The sequence below is a fragment of the Haliotis rufescens genome, unplaced genomic scaffold, assembly GCF_023055435.1.
Source record: "Haliotis rufescens isolate VD_foot unplaced genomic scaffold, xgHalRufe1.0.p SCAF_8, whole genome shotgun sequence".
Lineage (NCBI taxonomy): Eukaryota > Metazoa > Mollusca > Gastropoda > Lepetellida > Haliotidae > Haliotis > Haliotis rufescens.
The window spans coordinates 41,697,873-41,711,005 of NW_025964372.1; the positions used below are offsets into that span (position 1 = coordinate 41,697,873).

Below are 13,133 nucleotides of genomic sequence, written 5' to 3' on the forward strand. Positions count from 1 at the left end.
TATATTATGTATAATATAATTTGAATTCAAAAGGTTTGTTAAACACACACGATGAATGTCCTCAAAAACCACATGTATATACATGTAGGTTTCCAGTATTTCTCTGCATGACGTGATAATAGATTTTATGTTCGCTAATATTGTTAACGAGTAACTGCCATGCATAATAAACCTCCAGTGACATCTTCATATTGTTCTCCAAATGGGTTAAATTTCATTAACAAGGATGCTATAATGTCATAGAGATATTTTAATTGAAGTTGCGTTTATATTGTAGCATATGCATGTTACTTGCTAGGAGAAGTTACTTTGCAATTTAACAAAACAATTTAATGAAATGTAAAATCAAATGACAAATTAAACTTCCGGGGATCGAATACGTAATCTTCGTATCTGCAGCCCAGTGAGTGTATCACTAGGCGACAGAGGCGGTTAAATGTTTTCAAGAATGTCTTTTTCAAGTACCCTTACGCTAGCAACACATATTGTAGGCCCATATTGGCGCCCCTCAGTTTAATCCCTTCGATTCCGGTCTTAACTCTCATAAAGACCCTCAGACGTGTTTTATCCTACACATAAATCACTGCCAATTCAGCTCAATCGTCCATATCGTTATTTCAACTACTAATATATTCTGTTTCTGTTCTTCTCTCTCTTTTTATCCCCTTTACAATAACCGTGTACTTTAACGAACATTTATCCAATGTTTACATGTAGGAAGTCAATTGTTCAACTGATCAATATAAGCTAAACAAGAATTTGTATTGTTTTAAGGTATGTGGTTTAAGGTATGTGCACCCATATGCCCGATGACATGATATTTATCATTACAACCTCTAATACAACATATATGCATGACCTTACAGTTCTATGAGTGTGGTGTGTCCGTTGGCCCATGACAAACAAAGTCGACTTTGCATTTAGGTTTCATTAATTAATACCTACACCACACGTGACACACTAACATTCAAAGCTTCTTGACGGACGGTTCATCGTCAGGATAACAACAACGCTTGCAATGTCATGAGACTCATGATGTTACATTATATTTACAGACGTGTGGAAGGACGACAAATATCACTTCAGAAGTGATGGAACTCGGAAGCAGCCTAGCTCAAGTCCAGTCATAGTGAAGCAGTACCACAAGGCTTACACCGAGGACAAGGCAACAACAAGGGCCTTTGTCAGAGAAGCATCGTATCTGTACAACCAGCCTCTGAAACACGTCCTAGTGCAATATATCGGGGACCACACACAAGCACAGCCTGCTCCTCAACGTAAGAAGCGTGGTCAACAGACAGTTAATTCCCCAGGTGACAGTAAATGTAGAAAAGTAGAATCAACTGGTGGAGCTGTACAGTCGGGTGTCACGGAGAACACTAACTCCAACCTGGACCCTGAAGATCATTCATCACCGACAGAATTGGAAGACAACGGTAAATCAAACACTATTCTAGGTGTAACATTGAATGAAGCAAAGGTGTCAGAGACTGAAACAAAGAATGTTCATGACACAAATCAGAAACGCAGCAGGACAGGAGATCATAGAGGTGATGATGACATTGAATATGTGGGTACAACGTCAGGCTCCCCTGTCAAGAAACCCCGTTTGCAGCCTCAAGTTGAAAATGACAACGCAGTTGTAACCTGTGTCACTAACACACCCTACGCTTATCTGTACACATTTCTAGAAGATGTAGAAAGGAATCGTGATGTGATAAGGGTCGTGCAACAGGTTTTATCTTTATCAAGGTTCTGGAACAAGGACTGTACCAACAAAGACAACGCATGCTTGTCACTCATTGAAGAGGTCGACAAGAACTGGAATCTAGATGCAATAAAAGCAAGGAACTGGGTTAAATGTTCTGTAAATACTGACGTTCTGAGCTTGAACCAAGACCGGTCAGTTTACATAAACCTCATCGCAGCAGTACTTGTTGGAGCATGCCATACCAGGACTGAAGTACAGGACTTTTTGAAAACACTGAAGGATCCTCCTTCACACCCGCAGCATGTACAAGAGGACGTCCCCCTGTCACGTGACTGTACATACACAGTTGGCTGCTACACCATCAGAGGAGATGTTCTGTCTCGCCTGGAAACCAACGACTGGCTGACAGATGAAGTAAGTAGTCCATCTGCAATATTTACACAATCACACAAACTACATGCGTAGTTAATTATCCAAGAAAATCATTTCATAGAGCATAGGAGGCTTTCGATTTCATCAAATGATGTCAGTATTAGGTATTAACTGAGGGCGTGAGGGTGGTGAGTGGTTCAGTCACGTAATACTCATTGATAGTGCCTTGATGTAGGCAAGGTAGAGCGTGAGTTTGGTTAAACGCCTCTTTGAACAGTAGTGTCATGGTGAGTTGGACTAAATTATGAAGAAATTCCAAAGTGAAGCATACCTTAGACGTTTACCACTTTGTTGATTCCCATGGCGAGTCTGCAAAGCGAAATGCGGCGCCTTGGACCATGAGCCCCCGTCTTAAGATTAATACAGCAACGTTTGACAGTTTCTTCTTTTTACACCAGTATTAGTTAACCATCAATTAATATAATAGTGCTAATTATCAACTCATTGCCATGCATCTCGATTATGCAATGATAACACTACTCACCTGCAATGGGCATTGTGCACAAAATCTAGTACATCATCAGTTCAATTGTCAGTCATTGCTAACAGCCGAGATATTCTCCTCATGATGGATATGTGATGTGCAGCGGATCCTGCTTTGATTTGAAATTACAAGCGTTCCCTTTGAACCGAAAGCATTGGGGGATTAAACAGTATAATAAATATTCTAATAAATGAACTCTTACCTGTCCAGATCATGGACACATACCTGCATCTCCTGGAGAGAGAGTGGTGTTCCCGTGTCAGCTTCCACTGCCTGGTGCTGCCTACAGAGACAATCCTTCTGTGGGAGGCAGGACAGTACACAGACAGGATAAGGGGGAAAGATGTGAGTGACGTGAGATTTATATATTTCCTATGATTCTGTCATTCCGAGTGTACCTTTGCATGTCCACCCTACCAAGAACATGGGCAAGACTCGAAAGATACTTTGTAGTAATTGTATATTTCTTGTGATAACATATGATTGGTCTATGCCATGATTGCGTATTCAGTGTGATAGTAATTGCCACTTGCAATTGTGCACATGATTGATTTATGTACTGCAATGTGTTTCGATTGAGTCAAAGCTAGTAACCCCATTGATCATAATGCTATTCGTTTTCAATAATGCAGTTACAAAAGCAGATATTGCACATGAACATATTCATCTTGCTACATATCATTGTACGAAGTGAAAATCTGGTTGTCAGAGAGAGTTCTTTAGAAGTTCTCAGTACCAAGTTCATGATACCAATTCACTTATATCTCTGTTACTACACCATATCCATCTTATGTGAAGCACATATTTTTGGATATATTGATCATACACCGAAAAGGCATTTGTTGTGAACTTTCAGGAAAATTTGACAAACTATACGTGGGTCTTAATGCCAGTGAACATGCCGCGTAATCAACATTGGGTGCTACTGGTGGCTAATGTCAAGGATGGTACAGTGGGCGTGGTCAATTCTAAACCCGCCTTAGATGTGGAGGACACAGTTGTACAACACTGGAGGTAGGTGGACAGAAGTAGATAAAAAAAGCCAGGGCGTGTGGCTGCACATAATAGATAAACATGATTATATTTCAATATCAAGAATGTATTTCTATTTGGTCATTATGCAAATCCTTTAAAACCAAGCTATCCAATTTGAAATGTTGATTTGTCAAAAACAAACATGAATGTAAATAAGACCCATTTAAAAACTACACTCACATTTGTAGCTTTTACTTTTGGGTAGAAGATATAGAACAACTTGTTAACAGGGTTACTCAGTTCCCCAAATTTGGTGCACTGTGGGAATGATTTAAATGCCATAAATACAGTTATGTCACTCATTCATTTAAACCATAACATCTGTATTTGCTAACATTAAACCTAATGATGGACAAAGCAGGAGAGAACATCAGAAATGTCAGGACCGGATATTTTAGGCACTGCTGTATTAACCTTCTGCTCTACCTTTACTTTAACACCAGTCCACATGAGTTGAAGACTTTATCGCCATCGAGTAATATACATGTATTCCTCAGGCTCTTTGTAAACCACTTGAAATCTTCGTCTAAGGAAGGGAGCAAGTCATGGATGAAGAAACAGTACCCAGTGATAGAACAGTCTGATGGACACAGCTGTGGGATATTCGTTCTGATGGTAGGTTGGTTTGTAGCTATGTTTTTGATATGAAAGGCAACATGTGTCTCAATAACCACGTATGAAAGATACCTTTTCATTTCTAACTTTCATATTCTCAGGCAGCTGATGCAATTTTGGCGGAGAAGTCTCCAGGCATCATGAGGAACTGTCACGTTGAGAAATACAGGCTGTATGTACTTCAGAGGATACTACAGTATGCCAAGGACAAGGGAGATGTACAGGGTGGAGGAAATCACATGATGGCAGTTGATGGACAGGGTAATGTCCCAAACGAAATTCAAACTGTAACACTGGAGACAAGAGATGTACTGGAAAATAGCTGTACAATGACAACAGAACAAGGAGGTCCAACTATTCATGAAGAGGATGGACATGAAACACATGAAGGAACCGTCTGTGCTATCGCCAGTGAAGAAAGTATGCATTCTGGAGATCATTACTATGTTACGTAATTGTAAGGCGTTACGCAAGGTATTATATTTTAGATCTACATGTGCAATGTTGTACACTACTTTCTTACAAACGTTATTTGTTTTCACAGATACAGAGGACTATCCATGTTTGGATCAACACCTGTTGCATAAGCAGAAGATGGCGTGTTTGTTAGTGGTTGCTTTGGCGGAGAATAACCTGGAGGAGAGGATGCTATGGGCAGGGTCTGACACAGGGACTCGCGTGGAAAGAGAAACTTAAAAAAAATATATTATTTGGGCACTCAAGGTTTTTGACATCAATGAAGAAGAATACACTGAAAATATGATGAAACATATTTTATCCCAATTGGCGGGATGCTGTCTCCATCACGAAGGAGGCTCATATAGAATAAGAAATCATGAAGTAGCAATAAAGCTAAGAGAAAAACTGCTCAGTGATGTGAGACAGTTGGTTGAAAGGATGGATCTCGAGTTCATATTTCATTATGTGACATCTAGCGGTGATCCAACCGAAGAGGAACAACTAGATGTGCCTTTTAAAATCGAATTGAAACATGATGATCTGCATATTGTAGCGAAGCGTTTTGTTGCAGCTGTACATGGCAGAAAGTTTGCCTTTGTGTGCATGCATTCCCTATTCCAGGTAGAGGCATTTGTTAATATGGTTTGGGAGAATCTCTTGCAAAATCTGAACAAGGACAGATCTGAACTGTTGAAAGTATTGTCAAAAAATGACATTATATATGGATATTCCTTTCTGTTTTGGGCGAGCATCACAGACAACTCGAATTTGCTGAAGAAAGCATTGAACAGTGTTCAGTTTAAGGTAAAGAACACAGAGAAAGCTTTGTTTGGAAGTTGCTTTGGGAGTAGTTTGGCCAACTTCGAGTACATTTGTTCCAAAAATAACTTGAAGTTGGATACGTTGTCTATGCCGGTACCCAAACTCCCAAGACCTCTTATTATCAAACTGCAGTTGGCAGTTGTAGATGATCTGAGAGTAAAGTTTGGTAAATGTTCACTTTTGGACATTGCCTGTATGGGTGGGTTGTCTACAGTGGCTTCCAGACTGTTACATTTGATGAAGACGAGCAAGAACAAGAACAGTTCAAGAAAGAATACATATGTACATTATGCAGCCATGTGTCAAAAGGGCAAAGATGTCATGGATATAGTTATAAAGAAGGGACAACGTAGCATCAATATCATAGGTCCTGAAGGATCAACACCTTTACATTACTCGTGTGCAGTTGGAAATGTTAACATTGTAAGCTACCTGTTACGGGAAGCAGTGGACATTGGTAAGCCAAACAAGAAGGGTGAAACTGGACTTCATTTGGCATGTATATATGGGAATGCAGAAGTTGTTAAAATGTTATTACAGAACAAGGGAATAAGTCATGTGACAGATAATTATGGCGGCACACCTCTACATCATGCAGCCTGCCAGGGACATAGGGAGGTTGTGGAGGTGTTATTGGAGAACAAGGCAAATGTGAATCAGAAACGTAATGATGGCAGAACACCTCTACATCTTGCAGCCTACCAGAAACACAGGGAGGTTGTGGAGGTGTTATTACAAAACAATGCAAATGTGAATGAGAAACGTAATGATGGCAACACACCTCTACATAATGCAGCCTACCAGGGACATAGGGAGGTTGTGGAGGTGTTATTACAGAACAAGGCAAATGTGGATGAGAAACGTGATGATGACAGCACACCTCTACATCTTGCAGCCTATCAGGGACATAGGGAGGTTGTGGGGGTGTTATTGAAGAACAAGGCAAATGTGGATGAGAAAGATAAGGTAGGCGGCACACCTCTACATTATGCGGCCTCCGAGGGACATCGGGAGATTGTGGAGGCGTTATTACAGAACAAGGCAAATGTGAATGAGAAACGTAATGATGGCAACACACCTCTACATGATGCAGCCTTTGAGGGACATAGGGAGGTTGTGGAGGTGTTATTACAGAACAAGGCAAATGTGAATGAGAAACGTAATGATGGCAGCACACCTCTATATCTTGCAGCCTGGCAGGGACATAGGGAGGTTGTGGAGGTGTTATTACAGAACATGGCAAATGTGGATGAGAAAGATAAGGAAGGCCGCACACCTCTACATCGTGCAGCCTACCAGGGACATAGGGAGGTTGTGGAGGTGTTATTACAGAACAAGGCAAATATGGATGAGAAAGATAAGGAAGGCCGCACACCTCTACATCGTGCAGCCTACCAGGGACATAGGGAGGTTGTGGAGTTGTTATTACAGAACAATGCAAATGTGAATGAGAAAGATAAGGAAGGCCGCACACCTCTACATCATGCAGCCTTTGAGGGACATAGGGAGGTTGTTGGGGTGTTATTACAGAACAAGGCAAATGTGGAGGAGAAACGTGATGATGGCAGCACACCTCTATATCTTGCAGCCTGGCAGGGACATAGGGAGGTTGTGGAGGTGTTATTACAGAACAAGGCAAATGTGCATGAGAAAGATAAGGAAGCCCGCACACCTCTACATAGTGCAGCCGACCAGGGACATAGGGAGGTTGTGGAGTTGTTATTACAGAACAATGCAAATGTGCATGAGAAAGATAAGAAAGGCCGAACACCTCTACATCATGCAGCCTTTGAGGGACATAGGGAGGTTGTGGAGGTGTTATTACAGAACAAGGCAAATGTGGAGGAGAAACGTGATGATGGCAGCACACCTCTACATCTTGCAGCCTATCAGGGACATAGGGAGGTTGTGGGGGTGTTATTGAAGAACAAGGCAAATGTGAATGAGAAAGATAAGGAAGGCCGCACACCTCTACATGATGCAGCCTACCAGGGACATCGGGAGGTTGTGGAGGTGTTATTACAGAACAAGGCAAATGTGAATGAGAAAGATAAGGAAGGCCGCACACCTCTACATGATGCAGCCTACCAGGGACATCGGGAGGTTGTGGAGGTATTATTACAGAACAAGGCAAATATGGATGAGAAAGATAAGGGAGGCGGCAAACCTCTACATAGTGCAGCCTTTGAGGGGCATAGGGATGTTGTGGAGGTGTTATTACAGAACAAGGCAAATGTGAATGAGAAACGTAATGATGGCAACACACCTCTACATCTTGCAGCCTACCAGGGACATAGGGAGGTTGTGGAGGTGTTATTACAGAACAAGGCAAATGTGAATGAGAAACGTAATGATGGCCACACACCTATACATCTTGCAGCCTACCAGGGACATAGGGAGGTTGTGGAGGTGTTATTACAGAACAAGGCAAAGGTGAATGACGAACGTGATGGTGGCCGCACACCTCTACACGATTCAGCCTACCAGGGACATAGGGAGGTTGTGGAGGTGTTATTACAGAACAAGGCAAATGTGCATGAGAAAGATAATGGTGGCAACACACCTCTACATGATGCAGCCTTTGAGGGACATAGGGAGGTTGTGGAGGTGTTATTACAGAACAAGGCAAATGTGAATGAGAAACGTAATGATGGCAGCACACCTCTATATCTTGCAGCCTGGCAGGGACATAGGGAGGTTGTGGAGGTGTTATTACAGAACAAGGCAAATGTGAATGACAAATGTGATGATGGCCACACACCTCTACATCTTGCAGCCTTTGAGGGACATAGGGAGATTGTGGAGGTGTTATTACAGAACAAGGCAAAGGTGAATGACAAACGTGATCGTGGCCGCACACCTCTACACGATGCAGCCTACCAGGGACATAGGGAGGTTGTGGAGGTATTATTACAGAACAAGGCAAATGTGGATGAGAAGGATAAGGAAGGTCGCACACCTCTACATAGTGCAGCCTTTGAGGGACATAGGGAGGTTGTGGATGTGTTATTACAGAACAATGCAAATGTGCATGAGAAAGATAAGGAAGGCCGCACACCTCTACATCATGCAGCCTACCGGGGACATAGGGATGTTGTGGAGGTATTATTACAGAACAAGGCAAATGTGGATGAGAAGGATAAGGAAGGTCGCACACCTCTACATCATGCAGCCTTTGTGGGACATAGGGAGGTTGTGGAGGTGTTATTACAGAACAAGGCAAATATGGATGAGAAAGATAAGGGAGGCGGCAAACCTCTACATAGTGCAGCCTTTGAGGGACATAGGGAGGTTGTGGAGGTGTTATTACAGAACAAGGCAAATGTGAATGAGAAACGTAATGATGGCAACACACCTCTACATCTTGCAGCCTACCAGGGACATAGGGAGGTTGTGGAGGTGTTATTACAGAACAAGGCAAATGTGAATGAGAAACGTAATGATGGCCACACACCTATACATCTTGCAGCCTACCAGGGACATAGGGAGGTTGTGGAGGTGTTATTACAGAACAAGGCAAATGTGAATGACAAATGCGATGATGGCCACACACCTCTACATCTTGCAGCCCAGCAGGGACATAGGGAGATTGTGGAGGTGTTATTACAGAACAAGGCAAAGGTGCATGAGAAAGATAATGGTGGCAACACACCTCTACATGATGCAGCCTTTGAGGGACATAGGGAGGTTGTGGGGGTGTTATTACAGAACAATGCAAATGTGCATGAGAAAGATAAGGAAGGCCGCACACCTCTACATGATGCAGCCTACCAGGGACATAGGGATGTTGTGGAGGTATTATTACAGAACAAGGCAAATGTGGATGAGAAGGATAAGGAAGGTCGCACACCTCTACATCATGCAGCCTTTGAGGGACATAGGGAGGTTGTGGAGGTGTTATTACAGAACAAGGCAAATGTGCATGAGAAAGATAAGGAAGGCGGCACACCACTACATGATGCAGCCTTGCAAGGACATAGGGAGGTTGTGGAGGTGTTATTACAGAACAAGGCAAATGTGCATGAGAAACATAAGGAAGGCCGCACACCTCTACATGATGCAGCCTACCAGGGACATAGGGATGTTGTGGAGGTATTATTACAGAACAAGGCAAATGTGGATGAGAAAGATAAGAAAGGCCGCACACCTCTACATCTTGCAGCCTCCCAGGGACATAGGGAGGTTGTGGAGGTGTTATTACAGAACAAGGCAAATGTGGATGAGAAACGGAATGATGGCAGCACACCTCTACATGATGCAGCCTGGCAGGGACATAGGAAGGTTGTGGAGGTGTTATTACAGAACAAGGCAAATGTTTATGAGAAAGACGATAAAGAAGAAACTGCTTTACAAAAAGCAGAGGCACAACATCACGATGATATTGCAAGGATTATAACTGAGGCAACAAATATACATGACCTGACAACCAACCATGGTACAATTATAGATAGGTAAGAGCAATGTGGAAATGATGCTTGAGTTGACAGCCCAAACACATATATTGTATACGCTGTTTTGCAGAACAGTTTTGAAACCTCAAATAACCATATGAGACCTCGAAGAGGACAGTACCATCAGACATATATTAACATATCTATTTCAGCTAAAAAAGAATATGGACAGAGCATTTCTACAAGGCCCCCAAAACAACACACTATTAAAAGTCCCAAATCAATCAATCAAATATGTCCTGAGAGACCAACAGTGTATTGATATTCCATGTCTGTCCATGACTTGGAGGTCATCTTGGATTTGGGGGCCAGTCAGTTAGTGTGACAAGTTTTATGCATATAAGTCCCAGCACACTGTTTCAGAGATAAAAGCTTCAACAGTCTGAACTCATATTAAGGAAATGTGTCCGCCATCTTGAAATTGCCGGCCATCTTGATGTTTTGTAGATTTTTCAATAGTCGAAAACGATCAATAGTTGTGAAGATCTTTTTAGAAACATAATATGGCTATTTTGCAACACAACACATGCTGTTTGTCATCAAAACATTGAACCTCATCTGAAATATGGAAAATACTATTGACAGTTGGTTGCCATATTTGATTATGTAAATTAGACATATTTCCCAAACTGGGATTGCTTGGGACTTTAAGTATGTTGTTTTGGGGACCTTGTAGAAATGCATTGTGGTGAAATGAACTCTATTCCTATTTGTTCCAAGTGAAACCTTATTTTCCATGGCCTACATATGTCAATGGGGACTTTGCAAAAACACTAAAATAATAATGTTTACCAATATTTGAACTTAATTAGACTTCACTGTGTATAATATTGAATGATTCGTTGGTTTACGTTTATGAGTATGTGGGGCTTCCATTTAGTTTGGAGTCTTTTTCATTAGATACGAATTTGAATGCGCTGGAGGCTTTTACATCTTGATTTTGTATTATATGTCACAATAGCATCACTATTTTGATTAAGTCCTATTTTCTCTGACATGTTGGGTCAAGTGCATTTGGTACTGTTTCAGGGTGACAACCGATGGCCAGTTTCTTAAAAAAACATCGTCAGTTCCACACGGAAGCTATAACAATGGCGGTTGGCTTACATCCACACCACCAACATCAACGTGTCCCGTGAACCACACATCAGTAGAATTGCCAGGGGTTTATGTTCCGAGTCAACTGGGACAAGCAGTTTCCACAGACAAGCAAAGTGTTATGGAAGAGAGAAACATCGCCTTGCAGTCATCCCAACCATATCATATAGACGGAAATCTTAACAACCTCCATTCAGATCCTTCACACATGGAGATACGTTCACCCAATCAAAGATCAGAAACCATATATGGAAACTCTAGTCATGTTCCCGCCTATGTCCATGCTCCAGTAGTTGGTGACACAGTGCCCAGTTCAGATACCACTAGTAATTCTGAGAATACCATCATTCACTTCACTGAGTCTGGGGAAAAGATAGAGCTGCAGCTCTAAAGTTCGGCCAGAAAGGAGTTATCAGTGTTATTATGGTGTCCAGTGTTACAGTATACATATACAATTTACAACCTCCATTCGGAGTCTGTCGTCCGAATTTGGTTTGCAGAAAATAACTAGTTATTTGTCATTTGTGTCGCATTGATGTTTCGGTAAGCATATCAAACAAACAAACATTTTACTCTACAAATGCTAGGACCATAGCTAACTTCATGTCGAAAATCCTTTCCTGGGGCATTGTGTTATGTTGAATTGAGTGAGTGTGTGAGTTGGATTTAACGCTACTTTTAACAGTATTCAAGTTATATCACGGCGTGTCAGCTTAATGTGAGAGGAAAGCCCGAAGTGTTGGAGGTCTCAGACGTTTACCACTTCGGTGAAACCCAAGAGCACGGGTATGGTGCTGACAAACCTAGAAACATAAACTGGGCGAACCTGTATTCGAACCGAGAATCATAGGTCTCTGCCGTGCCAAAGTGACGCAACTCTGCACGGCGAATCGCGGCGCCTTAGACGACTGGGACACCCGTACCCCCGTGTTATGTTGAAAGTAGTGGGAGTGATTTGTGTCGATGTAGTTTTGACGTTTCTGTATGCATCTCGATAACATAAAAAAACCATTGTACGTTACAAATTCTAGGAACATGTCTAACTTTAATGTTTAGAAGATTACAAAACAGTTTCTTACAAATGTTTATAACTGGACATATGCAGATTTCAGTGTGTTCCGAACTTTCTTAAAGCAAAGTGTTTTGTTGAAATTAGTGGGAGTGAGTTCAGATTGACGTACACAATTTATTTTCATTCATACTCAGTGGTAATAGGCTGCTTATCAAATCTTCTCAATGTCCACACCTCGTGGAGTAAGCTGTCTACTTCAGATGCCGTGAAAGCTTGTTTGATAGCCGTGTGATGAATGGAGATCAGGTTGTAGAAAAAGGAGGTACGTTTTAATCACAAGTGATCATAGTATTGAGATGAGAGACGCCATATTCTTACCGATAAAACTCGTATATATGATTTGTTTCTTTTGTATATAGGTGTGATGAGGTTTTATTTTACTCGAAAAACCTAAAATCGTGTAGGATAACACACGATATGTTGATGTTGAGCAGTATATCAATCAATATAAGTTATGGTGTATCAATTAATTGTCTCCTATCATGGGAAACCGGTAAAGTGGACAGGCCTATGCCACGTATGCAAGCTTCCTGCACTTTCCTCACTTTCTCCAGTAATAATGATGATATTGGTGTTAGATTGTCAGATGTGCTCCTGTCGTTTCCGGAGTGAATGAACGTTTCAATTTCATTTGAAAATATGACCCAATTTTGTTAAGCAACTGGCATACTCTCACTGCAGATAATAATCTATCAGACTAGGACTATGGTTTGTCTGAAACGGGGGTTGCGCTCTACGCAATAAAACGAAACGAAACACAGTTCGGGCATATCGCAGGGAGTTCATGCAAGATGTGAACAGGACAATCCGACAATCCGACATGGCCTATGGCGTTTCGTTTATTTGTCAAAATCAGTTCATAACACTTTGGTTGAGACAAGCAGTTAGTTCTAGGTAGGATACGGACCTCATGTTATACACTTGAACAATGTCGCGTTCTCGGGAATTTATGTC

General features: G+C 41.7%; 1 protein-coding gene across 1 annotated transcript in view; it reads left to right on the forward strand.

Moving 5' to 3' along the window:
* Window positions 1-13,133, forward strand: part of LOC125377028 — a 58,870-nt gene that overhangs the window by 474 nt on the left and 45,263 nt on the right. Inside the window, exons 2-3 of the mRNA XM_048389816.1 lie at window positions 1,056-2,125; window positions 2,838-2,972. Of these exons, the coding sequence (XP_048245773.1) occupies window positions 1,056-2,125; window positions 2,838-2,972 (1,205 nt within the window). The remainder of the gene's footprint in view (window positions 1-1,055; window positions 2,126-2,837; window positions 2,973-13,133) is intronic.